This window comes from Myxocyprinus asiaticus, chromosome 28 (assembly GCF_019703515.2).
Source record: "Myxocyprinus asiaticus isolate MX2 ecotype Aquarium Trade chromosome 28, UBuf_Myxa_2, whole genome shotgun sequence".
NCBI classification, from domain to species: Eukaryota; Metazoa; Chordata; class Actinopteri; order Cypriniformes; family Catostomidae; genus Myxocyprinus; species Myxocyprinus asiaticus.
In genome coordinates this window covers 7,727,619-7,743,361 of record NC_059371.1, presented here as the reverse complement: position 1 = coordinate 7,743,361, position 15,743 = coordinate 7,727,619, and the positions used below count along the sequence as shown (strand labels likewise).

Here is a 15,743-nt window from a genome sequence, read left to right as displayed (position 1 = left end):
CTTCTAACAAAAGTGGAGCCAATTCTGTAGCATAAGATCTAAAAAATTCAGCGGCAAATCCATCTGGCCCCGGAGTCTTGCCTGTAGGCAGGGCCTTAATTACCTCGCTAAGCTCCTCCAAGGCTATTTCAGAATCAAGATAATTTTTTTGCTCCGTCATCAGTTTAGGGAGTTCTAATGGTTCCACAAAATTTCTAATATCTTCATCAGTAGACGAAGACATGGAACTATAAAGATCATGATAGAATTCTTTAAAAGCATTATTAATATCAATGGCTGAGGTAAATATTTCACCACCAGCAGATTTCACTGAGGGAATGGTAGAAAAAGACTCTCTCTGCTTTATATATCTAGCCAAAAGCTTCACTGCTTTGTCCCCCGTCTGGCCCTGAATAGCCAAAACTCCACCTTCCGTGACAAAATAGTATTATACCTGTATTTCAATTGGGTCAATTCTCTGAGGCCATCAGACGACATTCGGCGCTTCAGCTCTGCCTTGGCACTTTTAATATTCCCTTCCAACTCCACGAGTTCTTGTGCTCTGGAATTTTTGATGAATGACGCATATTGTATGATCCGACCCCTAAGAACCGCCTTAATTGCCTCCCAAGCCACACCCACAGAGGATACTGAGGACCAGTTGGTCTCCATATAAACATTTGATTTCAGCCTTTAATATTTGTTGGAAATCAGGATTTTTCAAAAGTGATACATTAAAGCGCCAATTATATGATTTCTTTTTCTCTGTATGTGGCAACACCTCTAAACTGACCAGGGCGTGATCTGAGACAAAGATGTTTCCAATTGAACAATCAACGACAGTAGAAATGAGGGACTTGGATATATATATATATATATATATATAAAAATCTATTCCAGAATAAATCTTTTGGACTGATGAAAAAAATGTATAGTCCCTACTAGATGGGTTCAAAAGTCACCAATTATCTGTAAGACCCAGATCTTTACACATCCTGTGAAGCATCACTGTTGCTCTAGCGGGCTTACATACTTTTGCTTCACTATGATCAAGGACTGAGTCCATCAAAAGATTAAAGTCTCCTCCCAATATTATATCATGAGGGTTGCCAGCAGCTTGCAACATCCCTTCAAGATCTATAAAAAAGCCCTGATCATCAGCGTTAGGTGCATAAACATTAGCCAAAATCAACTTTTGCCTCTGAATTTCTGCTAAAACAATAATGACTTTTCATAATTTGTCTTTACTCTGTTTGAGACATTTGAATTGTAGATCTTTACTTATCAGTGTAATGACTCCCCTGCTCTTACTTGAGTCAGCACTAAAGAAAATATGTCCACCCCATATCTTCCCAAATTTTTCAGCTTCCTGCAGGGAAAGATGCATTTCTTGAAGAAACACTATCATATTTCTTACGTTTAAGAAAAGAAATAACCTTCCTTCTTTTTATGGGGTGCCCCAACCCATTCACATTCCGCATAGAGAGAGATAATCTACTCATTAACATTTTACATTTTGACATGAGAAAAAATTAGATTGTGTCAAAAATAAAATTATAAAGACCACATTCCACATTGGTGCAACAGTCATACCCCGAACTTGCCCCAGAACAAAACAAACAGAAAAAATAAAAATGTGTGCATTAACCCTGTGCACGACAGCGCCAACTGGCATCCATCCCTCTAAACACAAACAGTCCATGTATGCCTACGGGAGTCCCCGCGACAACTTTGCCGTCGGATTGCTCAAGTCCGGTGCTTCTGTACAAATTTTTGAGACAGAATTACACTGCAAAAAATAGTCTATAAAATCTCCAGCCCATAAGTAGAATTAACACACACACACAAAAAACATGTAGATTCATCCACTTAACTGTCTCGAAGGTGTGCTTCTCCACAAAACAAGCTCCAGCCTCTAGCGGAACCAGCAAATTAAAAAGGGCCATTCATTTCTTTGGGCAGTAACAAACTCCAGCCGCTAGGTGGAACCAGCACAAAGAGAAATGATAAAGGTGCTCAGCTTCCTCAAACAGTAGAGTGTATGTTCAGTGAGACAGGTCCACTAGACAGCAACATGAAAATCACCAAAAGGCTTACTCGCTCCAATGTTTTTATGAAAGACAGTACTTGCTGCAGGCATGTAAATACTTTGGCCATCCATAGTATCTATTCTCAGTTTGGCCGGAAACATCAGAGCAAAAGCGATCTTCCGCTGATGTAAGAGATTCTTGCATTCCTTGTATTGATCACTTTTCTCTCTTGTCGAATTCGCAAAGTCTGGGAACAAGAAAATGTTGTGATTCTTCCAAGAAAGCTTTCCTTTACTCCTTGCCTCGCGTAACACAAGATCTTTATCAGATGATCTCAGAAATTTGGCCAGAATTGATCGGGGCCTGTCTCCCTCAGCTGATCTCCGAGCCGGGACTCTGTGAGCTCACTCGATTTCCAGCTTGTGGCCTGTTATGTCGAGCAGACTCGAAGAGCTCGTCTAGGAATTTCACCATACCTCTGCCTTCTTCATGCTCAGGAATTCCAACAATTCGGACGTTATTCCGCCTACTGCGGTTTTCCAAATCCTCCAGTTTTTAAAAAATTTGTTACACGTCTATCTTGGTTGCTAGCGGATTAGTGGCTAATCCCTCTCCGATGACTCCAGATAATCGATCCGTCTCTCAACATCCGACAATCTTGTAACCAACTCAGAGGATCTTGCTGTAATACGTCGATCGATTACAGCGATGGAAATTAAATTCTCTAAGTCGGCAATAACTTTCGGCAGTATCACAGACATGTTGGATAGTTGACGCTGGATTTCTCCCGCCACGCCATCCAAACCGAGTCCCTGGTCCGCAGGCCATCAAAGGTTTCAGCTTGAGCACGTAAGTGTCTTTTGATATCTCCAGAGCCCAAGGATTTTGACTTTTTTGCCATGTTGACTTCAAAGAACAGACATGTAGCAGGATGTGTCAAATCTCACCGGTTTATCTCATAAAAATAATTAAAAACTAGCAAAGTGCGCAGAGCTCGCCATTTACACATCCGCTCCTCGCATGGCATCATGTGAAAAATGCGTTTTTAAGACTGCATACTGTATGTTTTCATAGTACATTAAGCTCTTACTGTATATTATAGTAGAGGCAAATTTGATTCCTTGTGACATGCCCCTTTAATTTCAGATTGTTTTTTTTTTGTTTTTTTTATTGAAATTTTTAAAGTTAAATAAGTCGATTACATCCTTACACTCTGAGCATCTGTACTACAAATTTGTTGCTGTTTAAATACAAAATAAAAACTTAAGTAAAGACCAATAAACATTTTCAAATCAAACTTGATTGAATCCGGAGGTCCTAGCTGCAGGGGTGCCGTAATGGAGGGGGGTTAGTAAGATTTTAAGGGCCCTGGACAGACAGGGGGCCCAGCAGAACCCCTCTGACTTTTCTTGGATGATTTTGTTAAATGTACACTTCGCTAGCTAGCTAAAATGAACAATTCTCTTAGCCTTACTTGATAATTAAAGATGATCTAGTGTGTGATCCCCCTTAAGACATTCAGTGGTTTATCCCACAAATGTTTTTAAGCGTTAAATGCGCTTCCCATCTGGATGGAGAATGTCAAACATCTCATAAGGTCAGACAGACCCCACATTCTAAACAGCGCTTACAAGGAAAAAGACGAGAAAACATAATGTGTGTCTTTACTGTAGTAACACTAACTGTAGCAACAGGTATGATTTGACAGAAATGCTATAGATTCATATTAAAACTATAGAAGGGGAAGGAGACATCTAATTAGTTTTATTATAAATATTTAGGCTGATGATGTTGTTTTTCAAAACAAAATGTTAAAGTTTGTTTTATTGAAACCATATTAGTTACAGTACATTGACCTATTCAATAATAATGAGCCATCCATGGCGAAACCTGTGGTAATTCTTAAAAATGAAAATAGTAAAACCAAGGGCTTAAAAGCCAGGACCTCTTTGAATTATGGGCCAAGCTATCAGTTTTTCACCTGTATATAAAATCTGGTCTATTCTAATGCTCTTGTAGGGGAAATATTTTGGATTTGTTTGCCTTCAGATATTTCAAAAGATGACTTAAGCCTAGAATGCATGTGTAACTTCACCCCTCTTTAATACATATTTGGGTCAAAAAAGACCCAAGTGAAATCTATATGATTATTCTTTATAAAACTGCTTATTTTTTTCAAGGTAAATTAACTCTAATTATAATTTATAAGTAATGTACATTTTTAAATAGTTTAAAAATATTTTATTAAATTCTAAACACTTTCAGATAAAGTACATGAAATGAAGTATACACCTTTCTGCATGACAGAAATATGGGCAATTTCCATGTTTAGAGGTGAAATGTCTTAACAACTTGACCCACACAAGCACATATAGTACATATAAATACAATGGACTAGAATAAAATGGTAAAATTATAACCTGATATACAGTTGTGCTCAAAAGTTTGCATACCCTGGCAGAAATTTTGAAATTTTGGCATTGATTTTGAAAATATGATTGATCATGCAAAAAAAAAAAAAAGAAAAAAAGAAAAAAAAAATGTCTTTTATTTAAGGATAGTGATCATATGAAGCCATTTATTATCATATAGTTGTTTGGCTCCTTTTTAAATCATAATGATAACAGAAATCACCCAAATGGCCCTGATCAAAAGTTTACATACCCTTGAATATTTGGCCTTGTTACAGACACATACGGTGACACACACGTTTAAATGGCAATTAAAGGTTAATTTCCCACACCTGTGGCTTTTAAAATTGCAATTAGTGTCTGTATATAAATAGTCAATGAGTTTGTTAGCTCTCACGTGGATGCACTGAGCAGGCTAGATACTGAGCCATGGGGAGCAGAAAAGAACTGTCAAAAAGGTAATGGGTAACAAGGTAATGGAACTTTATGAATATGGAAAAGGATATAAAAAGATATCCAAAGCCTTGAAAATGCCAGTCAATACTGTTCAATCACTTATTAAGAAGTGGAAAATTTGGGGATCTCTTGATACCAAGCCAAGGTCAGGTAGACCAAGAAAGATTTCAGCCACAACTGATAGAAGAATTGTTCAGGATACAAAGAAAAACCCACAGGTAACCTCAGGAGAATTACAGGCAGCTCTGGAAAAAGACGGTGTGGTTGTTTCAAGGAGCACAATACAACGATACTTCAACAAAAATGAGCTGCATGGTCGAGTTGCCAGAAAGAAGCCTTTACTGCGCCAATACCACAAAAAAGCCTGGTTACGATATGCCTGACAACACCTTGACACGCCTCACAGCTTCTGGCACACTGTAACTTGAAATGATGAGACCAAAATAGAGCTTTATGGACACAACCATAAGCGCTATGTTTGGAGAGAGGTCAACAAGGCCTATAGTGAAAAGAATACCATCCCCACTGTGAAGCATGGTGGTGGCTCACTGATGTTTTGGGGGTGTGTGAGCTCTAAAGGCACGGGGAATCTTGTGAAAATTGATGGCAAGATGAATGCAGCATGTTATCAGAAAATACTGGCAGACAATTCTTCTGCACAAAAGCTGCGCATGGGACGCTCTTGGACTTTCCAGCATGACAATGACCTTAAGCAAAAGGCCAAGTTGACCCTCCAGTGGTTACAGCAGAAAAAGATGAAGGTTCTGGAGTGGCCATCACAATATCCTGACCTTAATATCATCGAGCCACTCTGGGGAGATCTCAAACGTGCGGTTCATGCAAGACGACTAAAGACTTTGCATGACCTGGAGGCATTTTGCCAAGACGAATGGGCAGCTATACCATCTGTAAGAATTTGGGGCCTCATAGACAACTATTACAAAAGACTGCACGCTGTCATTGATGCTAAAGGGGGCAATACACAGTATTAAGAACTAAGGGTATGCAGACTTTTGAACAGAGGTCATTTTGTTTTATGATTGTGCCATTCTGTTATAACCTACAGTTGAATATGAATCCCATAAGAAATAAAAGAAATGTGTTTTGCCTGCTCACTCATGTTTTCTTTAAAAATGGTATATATATTACCAATTCCCCAAGGGTATGCAAACTTTTGAGCACAACTGTACTCTATATTACCAAATAACACCATATTTCTATATTATGCTACAATCAATCAATGTTTTACATAAATAATACCAGTGTTAAATGCATTGAATACCACAGGAAATACATATATAGGACCCACAAATGCATTCTAGGGATTGTCATGGACATTCTCTTATAATTAAAAAAAGACACAAAAATTACCTACATTTTACAAAAGTAAGTTCATACCTGGAGTGGCAGATCAAAAGACGACTTCATGTAAAAATGATGGGTTGCAATAAGATAAGGGGCCCAAACATTTTTATGCTGCCCCTGCCTAGGTGAATATAGCAATGTACTTAAAATGGTTTATTCCAGTCATTTTAATGTAAATCTCACCTCAATATCTGGTCGTGCTAGTAGCAGAGAGATGTTGGTGCTGTCCTCTCTGGTCAGGATGGCCACGGCTTCCCGTCTGTTCTGAACATCCATTCCATTTATCTAAAACACAATCATACAATTACTTGCAATGACTAGTACAATCCTATCATGCTGAAAATGCATGATTAAATATTATTTAAAGATGATCTTTATTAGACTACTTGAAGCTTAATGGTAATTATTGGTGCTGTTTGTTTCAGAACAGATAATAAGGATATAATAGAATGTTTTTTTTATTTTATTTTTTATTTTGATACCTGTAATATTCTGTCTCCTTCACGGATTCGGCCATCCTTAGCTGCAATGCTATTGGGGTTGACCTGAGATGATAAGATACAGGATATTGATTTCTCCGACATATTAAAGGAATATTCTGGGTTATATACAACCTTATATTTATAAATAAGCTCTACCACATACGCTGTCAATTATCGAGGAAAATTATTTTGACTTGTCCTCAGCTATTCTTTCAAAAAAGTGTACAAAATGTGTATTGTTAACATTTACTCTGGTGCTATACGATCTCCCCATATACTTGTAGGTAAAAGTAAATTAACATAAAAAAAGATCACATCACCTTCAAAGTTACGCACTGAACTAATAATGTACTGTACAGTTTGCAAATGTGAAAAGCCGTTGTGTCATGTAGCAAGGCGTAAATGCATAGTAATTATCATGCTCAAGTAGGATTATCTTGAGTGTACATTGATACTTGAGAAATGAAAGTGTTTTGAATTTAATTTGACATTTTAGATAAATGGATGTTTTATCCAAGTCTTACGCAAAAATGGGGTAGATTCACAATCCCCCGTCCACCTTCATATATAATTCATCAGTCAGCACTTTCCCATTATTCCCTGTTTCTCACCTCACCCACGTAAATCCCCAGATCCTCTTCATCATCAGTGCGATAACACACCGTTAAACCTAGTTTATCTTGCTGGCAAGATTTATAGAGTTCAACTTCCTAAATGAAAACAGATAGAGACAAATAAAACAAACAGAGATGAGATGTTTCTCCACCAGAGTCTTAAATAAGCTTGTTAGTTTGAGTTAGTGATTTGAAGTTTAAAGGGATGGTGATGACCTCATACTCCAGGTCATCTTGTCTGTCCACCTCATGTTGACTGATGTCGAAGTAGTCCGTTGGGTCATAGTACACATGGTCCATTGGAGGGCTGAAGAGGAAAATCTATAATTAACTTTAGAGTGACACACTGAAATGGAAACTCAGAGAAAACACAGTATTTGGGGATAATGTTACAAGTAATGTGTAGTATTTAAAGCAATGAGTAACACAAGTTACACCAAAATACCTACAGTAAGTTACTTTTTCGAATATGTAGTGTGCATTCAATTTCTATTTATTCAATGTATTCACTGGTTCTGTGTAAATGGCGCATTAGAACCAGCTTAGGGGCATTTCTTCTGTGCTATTTTTAATTGTTGATCTATATAAATGTGCTATATGAATGTCTTTGTCCCTTATGTTGCATCGCTTTAAAAAAATCAAATAAAAATCCTATTACAGTTGCCGTGCAGTTTCAAATAGTTCAACTTTTGACACACAACACAGTGATTCTATATCAGTTTTAAATCTATAGACCAATCCCAGATGAATCTGGAAGCGGGATGTACAAGTGTGCGTTTTTATATTAGCACTGAGTATAGGATTTAATGCACCTATAAATGTGCCTTCTGTTCACATCTGTTGTGTTCCACCGGTTTTCATAAAAAAAAAAAAAAAAAAAAAAAAACAGCAGAGTAAACAACCCCTTAAACGTCATCATTGTCATGACAATCAGTCATTAATTTCTGTTAGATGTGCACCAAAATCTAAATAAAAGACAATTTTCTGTCAAAAATGTTACATTTCTGAGAGACAAAATGAACATTTATGCTAATATTTTAAATGAAATCAGTCAACGGTATTTGTAATTTAATGATAGTATTTATGTGGAGAAAATAATATAGTATTTTAAAATATTAATTATTAAAATGATGAATTACTACATTAATTTAATTGTCAATTAATTAATTACTAAAATTATTAACCTATTAATTTCCCTCAATTGTGATTTCAAGCACATTTGTGCTGCCTCTTTACGTTAAGATGTTTTTTTTACATCATATTATTATGTGTAATAATAAAAGTAATGTTTCCCAGCAATGACAACCAATAAATCCTTTGTCAAACACCCACACCCACACTTACAGATGGTTGAATAAGTAGAGTTCTGGCACTGATGGAAGTGGAGGTGATGGCGGTGACACTGGTCTGTTGTGATGAACAGGTCTACCTAACGTCACCATGTGCAGGAAACTAATATCTGTCTGTGTCCCACTGTCCACACAGTCAGTCGTTACCATCGTCCCACCGACGACTTCCGGAACACCTGCTTTCCTCTTTTGACACCACCTCATGTTTTGCCTACAGTGCAGCGCATGCAGAGTCTGCTCTCGAGACATTTGAGATAAATCTTTACTGTTCACCTGCATTACAGGAGAAATAGATAAGTTCAGAGAATTAAGAGTGATTTCAAAAGTATTTTCTGTCGTAACATACTAGATATGTTATAGGGCTCATATCATGAGAAATCCAATTGTCCTGGAAATTTTGAAATGGTTTAATGTACTATGAAAACAAACTGTAACTTTAAGAACTTAAAACTTACTTCCAAGTCTAAAAAGAGAATTTCTGGATTACATTTATAACTGGAAATCACTACCCAATTTTAACACCAATTTAAGCCCCAAAGAGTTGGTGCTCATCGGCTCCAGTTTGTAGGTTTTGGGCCAGTCAGAGTAGACAGATGTCACAGAATATCGAGTAGTCGATTAGTTCTTTTAAGATGGGTACATACTCAAAATTTCTTAGACTCAGAGTATGATTCCACCTAGTAAAAGTATATCAAATGTGTTTGATATTTTTAAGCTGACTATAAAGGAAATAAAGCAGTGTTTGTTGCTCTATGACTCAAATCTGAAGTAATACGCTGACCAACCAATAGAAATTGAGCATAGGCTATTCTATTTAATTCTAAGGGAAGGACAGAGTGTGAAAAATCATGTGTAGCTAAAACTTTAACATATAATTATTTAAAGCATGCAGACCTCAATACAGTTGTACAGGAAGTGAACATGATGCACTACACTTCTACAGATCATCTGATAATGAGGAAATCACAATGTGAGGTAAAGCATGTTAGTAAATACATACAATGGATTTTATTGACTAAATATTTGTATGACAAAGATTAGTTACAGTACCAGAAACACATTTCGTAAAAGCACACATAAATGTTGTTAGTTAACATGAGTACTCTACACATTATGCAACACATACTACAAATGATGTTTACTTATCACAAGGAGCACACAATGTGTACACAACAATAAGATAATAATAAAAAAGAAACCTTAAATCCAACCTCCCCATTTAAAGAACACAGCATGCCATTTATTTGCCCCCTCTGCGGGAAGAAAGAGAAAGAAACGTAAGCATTGAAAAGACAGAAGCTCTTAAAGAGCACCTCCATGTAAAAAGTCCCAGTCATTTAATGCTGAGGATACAGTTAGGGAACTGCAATAAAGGGAAACTACAAACAACTCTTTAGAAAAACATCTCATGATGATAAATGACCACAATAGTCAACATCTGCAGAGTACAGTGTGTCAATTTTACAATGAAGGGTTTAAGATGAGGGATATTGCCTTGTTAAAATCAAAACTGGATACATCTGGTTATGCCCTTGTGTGTTTAATTTCTAGTCATGCGAGTGAGCTTCTATCTAATAAAATGGGGAAAGAACATTTCAGTATGTTAAATCACTAATAAAACCTAGGAACAATGGTATAATAAATTTAGCTTCTTTAGCTCAAATCAGGCTAATAGTATTTTCAGGTTGGTCTGGTTAATGTGCACTCTAGAGCAAAAACAGCAGTGATGCCTTTGGTTAAAAGGCGATTGGCTCTTTTAACTGAAAAGTGGGGCTTACTACAGCTCTATTGAGCCTTACGATTTCTTCCATTCATTTTCTTTATGAGTGGTCAGTCTACTCCTAATACAGTTTCTGGAGCATAACTCCCACAGCACTGTTTGTTCGTAAAACTTATATTGTTTTGTGATTGCCGAAGGCAATAGATTAGGGATATAGTTAGGATTAGAGACTGGATCAGGACTAAAGGAATGTTCTTCCAGGACCAACAAAAGATGTTGATCCAGGAACATGTCCTGTGGGGGATCTCGGAGCTCAAACCCAGTCCTGTGCTCGAGCCCCTCCATTATGGACAGCACGGCAAATCCGTTTACCTTGATGCGCTCCAGGACATTATGAACCAGTGAACTTGTGAAATACATGTTTGGCTTGACTGTACTCAAGAGTTGCAGAAAATGGAGTGTGAAAATGTAAATAACTACAAAATCCAAAAGTAACTAAAGAAAATTTGAAGACACTATTTTTCTCAGTTTCAGTTTTGGCATAGTTACTGTGTTTTGCCTTTGGTTTCATAAACTCTTTGAATTAAACACAAGAATGTCAGTGTGTTGCTCCCATATGAATTATTTCACATGATCACACGGAAGGTCGGCATGTTGTTACTGATACTTCCAGTACCCTAATATTGGCCACATTATGCCGATTCATGACAAGCAGCATCTCCTATTAGAACGGCCTCTCCCATCCTACCATCTCCTATGTTTGTATCGGCTTCAGCGTGTTTACCTTTCCTTGTGGCGCAACCGGAAGTGTGCTGCACCAGCAGCGTGGGAGACCCAGGTTTGTATACTGCATTTAAACCAGGAAGTAATCGTATTCACATAATCAGTGATGAGCGTGATTCGGAGGTTGCGTTGTTCCCTCTAACATTACAGTACATTTTTACTCCACTTATGGTTAGGTTTGTGTTGGGGGTAAAGTTTATAAAACATGCATTCCTCTTCACTGTTTTACAGCCTGAACAGCTAAAAACAACTCACTTCACAACTCGCTTTTGGCACCCCTCTGTGGAGATTACACCCGGAAAATGGAGCTGACATGTGCCCATACGCCCAACAACACTTACCGCTTTGGCCACTGTAGGCAGCATATCGAATTTCAGTAAGCACAGACTGATTTTTAGCAAAAGAAAAGTCAACCTACTGTTTCTGATTTCACTGTGAGATCAGTCTGAATTATTATCCACTTGGTGTGTGTATATGGAGGGATGGCTGTGACACTTTGATAATCCCCACGGTGTGAGAGACTGGTAATTAGGGATTAGTGTGTTCATATTCAGCAGTTATGTGATGGAAACAGCATGAGTTTCTCACTCAGGTCAGTGTGGGTGGCTTCATCAAAGCATATAGAGCTGCCACAACTGCCAGACCACCCAGAGCAAAGACAGTTTTCCTATTCCTCCCTCGCTGTCCTTCCCCAGTGACTCACATGCTGGTTTAAACACGGTTTAAAGTAGCTGAATCAGTGTGGATGAAGTTATTCCGCACAGCACACATTGCATATTTGTCTAAGGGTATTGGATTGTGTTCATTGTATCCAATGGAGGCATTCACGTCTGTATTTCCATACTAATGTAAAGTATGTTTCTGATACAAAGTCAGCCATCTTGCATATATCGGCACTGAGCCCAAAAATCTGTGGAATTCTGCAAAATGGGTTTAAGGTCCTTTTAACAATTTGTTACCATAGTTAGAGTACTTCACTTTTATGGGTTTAGTTTGCCGACACCTACATATAGCAGATATTGACCATGCCTAATGTCTGAAGATTTCTATGCAAACCCATCTGACTGTCTCAACTGCATATCAGTGCAACATTACCGCTGCTCCTCAGCATTTAATTTTCTTGTTGTAAAGGCCGTTTTCTCCGCTCTCATCTTGTCATATAATTTCCAAGAATACGACCGTCAGGGGCACTGGCTTTCATAAACGCAATCATGCACACAGTTTAACACGTCTTCCCTAGTCAGAGCAATAAGCACACACACACTCAGAGCATAGTTTTACAGACGGTTTAATTAACAGTAAGCAGTGATTTATTACACCAGAGAAGGCCTCATCTACGGTAAGGGGGTATAACCGCATCCCCAGACACTTAAATCAAATGGACATAATGCGGAATATATCTCTAGCAGCACGTCCATTGATGCCGCAGCTGGGTTATGAGTCCAGATGTGTGGAGCGGAGGGGGATAGATAGATGATACATCATTGGCAAACCAAAACGGCACAAAAATTGTTTTGCAACAAGTAATTACTTCTATGAACCATCCAAAACTAAACAGATTCACTAGTTTTGGACTTTTCATTATATGTGGTGACATCTATGAAAAATGTCACTGTGTGGTTACATACATGTACCTTAAAAGTCATGCACTATAGTAAAAGTGTTTAGATGTCATGAGATTGCAGTGTGTGAAGAACAGGCCGAGAAGTGTTTATGAACTGATAATCTGCAGTTTTACTGGTGATTTGTGTGAAAGTCGTTGTTGTAGTGCCTCTAGTATTCATTGACTTGATGGTATATTGGGGTACATTTTTATTTTTACTTTTGTGTTCTCATTTTATTTTTAACATTAACCTCTGCAAACTGTTAAATGTTGCTGAGTTCAAGTTTACAATCATACCCCAAAGTAGCATATCATGATGACAAAATTATACCCCAAAATATAATTTAATGATGATAAAACTCTGATGCCCTTCTCGTCAGTCTATTGACGCTATACGTTTCCCATTGAAAGCAGTGGGCTAACCGGGCACTAAAAGGCTCTTTTGGCATCTATAAATTGTTGCACAATGCTCTTGCACAAGCATTATATGTTTAGTTGCATTTTATTATAATTATTTTTTTTTTTTTCTGTGGTCCACGACCCTATCAGAACAGACTTGCAACCCAATTTAGGTTTGAGAACTACTGGTATAGAGTAAAGAAAGCAAAACACAGCAGACAGGGCTGGTCTTCGATATTCCTTCTGAAGCTGGAATACTGAGAACAGAAGGTGGTGGGGGAAGTTCAAAGAGGTGAGAGACAAAGAGAAAGACAAAAAAGGGGGGAGGTAAGAGAGAGAGCCTCAGGAAAACAGCAGTTCTGGGGAGGTAATTAGAGGCAGAGAAATACACAGAAATAAAGACAGAGAGAGACATAGAGATGGAAATGGAGGTTGAAGTGGTTAATGGAATGAGTAATGATGGGGAGATGGATGCTTTGTCTCCTATCATCTTGTTCCATCATGCCCTCGGATGGCTTTTAGAAATGGTCTTAGGTGCAGACCACTGCTTGTGTGTCTTCAGAAGGACTTGCTAAAAAATAAAAAAATAAAAATAAATACAGCTCAAACAGCCAACACCGGATAGCAGTCTTTCAGCCTGTCCAAGTTGGTCAGGTTGGTCTGTATTCATGGTTTTGGAGGGATTTGGGGTACTTAGCTTGACCAGCTTAAAGCTAAGACCAGAAAACCATCTTAGATTGGTTTAACCCTATAAAGCTATGCTTATCATAATCCATACATGCTTTCCCAATGCTTCTATATCATCAATATGATTAAACGTTTGCTGGAAAAATGTACTGTACTAGATGCCTACTGCCTCCTGGGGAAAGTCTCTGTGCTCTTCTGGAAGTGTAAGTCCTTGTAATATAATTTCCAAATGGCCACTTTCGTATTGTGATGCATGTGTATTTTTTCTGTGAAATCATCTGAAAATAATTGTTATAAAAATATTGAATTGCATTAATTGCTGGGTCTCAGAAGGATAATGACCTTTAATGCCTGAGGAAAAAAAAAAAAAACATATTCATACATACAGTATATATACACTCACCGACCATTTCATTAGGAACACCTGTACACCTAATTATTCATGTGATTATCTAATCAGCCAATCATGTGGCAGCAGTGCAATGCATGAAATCAGGCAGATACAGTTCAGGAGCTTCAGTTAATATTTCCATCAACCATCAGAATGGGGAAAAACGTGATCTCAGTGATTTTGACCGTGGCATAATTTTTGGTGCCAGACATGCTGGTTTGAGTATTTCTGTAACTGCCAATCTCCTGGGACTCTAGAATTTACTCAGAATGGTGCCCAAAATGAAAAACATCCAGTGAGTGTCAGTTCTCTGGATGGAAACACCTTATTGAGAGAGAGGTCAACAGAGAATGGACAGACTGGTTCGAACTGACAAAGTCTATGGTAACTCGGATAACTGCTCTGTACAATTGTGGTGAGAAGAATAGCATCTTAGAATGCACAACATTTTGAACCTTGAGGCTAATGGGCAACAACAGCAGAAGACCACGTTGGGTTCTACTTCTGTCAGCCAAGAACAGAAAACTGAGGCTACAGTGGGCCTACCATCTGTGTGTCTCAGCAGATATCCAAATTCATCAGACCAGGCGATGTTTTTCAAGTCTTCAACTGTCCAGTTTTGGTAAGCCTGTGCTCACTGCAGACAAATTGTAGCAACATACTGTATATCCATAGCTAAAGGGAAGCTGTGGTTGGTTTTTGGATGCATTGTCACATATTCATGCAGATATACAGTACAAGCTTCAGAGAGATCTGCACAGTGCCCTGCAGAGCACCATGTGTAGAATTTAATATACCTTTTTCTGTAAAATCTTTGTCACATACACACAAACAAACTCCTCTATTCTACACTGACAATCTCTGCTAGGATCTCAGACAGGGGTGCAGAGGGGCCTGGGTAGCTCAGTGAGTAAAGACGCTGACTACCACCCCTGGAGTCGTGAGTTCGAACCCAGGGAGTGCTGAGTGACTCCAGCCAGGTCTCCTAAGCAACCAAATTGGCCCGGTTGCTAGGGAGGGTAGAGTCACATGGTAACCTCCTTGTGGTCGCTATAATGTGGTTCGCTCTCGGTGGGGCGCATGGTGAGTTGTGCATGGATGCCGTGGAAAATAGCGTGAAGCCTCCACACGTGCTATTTCTCCACAGTAACACGCTCAACAAGCCATGTGATAAGATGCGTGTAATGATGGTCTCAGAAGCAGAGGCAACTGAAATTTGTCCTCCGCCATCCGGATTGAGGTGAGTCACTATGCCACCACTAGGACTTAGAGCGCATTGGGAATTGAACATTCCAAATTAGGGAAAAATACACTAACTAAATGGACAAAAGTATGTACACACTCAAACACCACACTGATATATATTTGCTGGGCAATTAATTTCAAAACCATTGGCATTAAGAAGGTGTAGTTTCAACATCTACAGCAGGTGCTAACGGGGACCTGCTAACCAACCAATTCCTGACCCCCTGGT

The 15,743-nt window shown here is 38.4% G+C and overlaps 1 protein-coding gene across 2 annotated transcripts in view; it reads right to left on the bottom strand.

Moving 5' to 3' along the window:
• The window catches only part of LOC127418888 (PDZ domain-containing protein 4), a 61,701-nt gene that overhangs the window by 12,884 nt on the left and 33,074 nt on the right, over positions 1–15,743 (bottom strand). For both annotated transcript variants that reach the window (XM_051659776.1, XM_051659777.1), the window contains exons 2-7: positions 9,886–9,939; positions 8,682–8,959; positions 7,554–7,644; positions 7,335–7,433; positions 6,724–6,786; positions 6,425–6,526 (exon numbers count right to left, since the gene is read on the bottom strand). In XM_051659776.1, the coding sequence (XP_051515736.1) occupies positions 6,425–6,526; positions 6,724–6,786; positions 7,335–7,433; positions 7,554–7,644; positions 8,682–8,959; positions 9,886–9,939 (687 nt within the window). The remainder of the gene's footprint in view (positions 1–6,424; positions 6,527–6,723; positions 6,787–7,334; positions 7,434–7,553; positions 7,645–8,681; positions 8,960–9,885; positions 9,940–15,743) is intronic.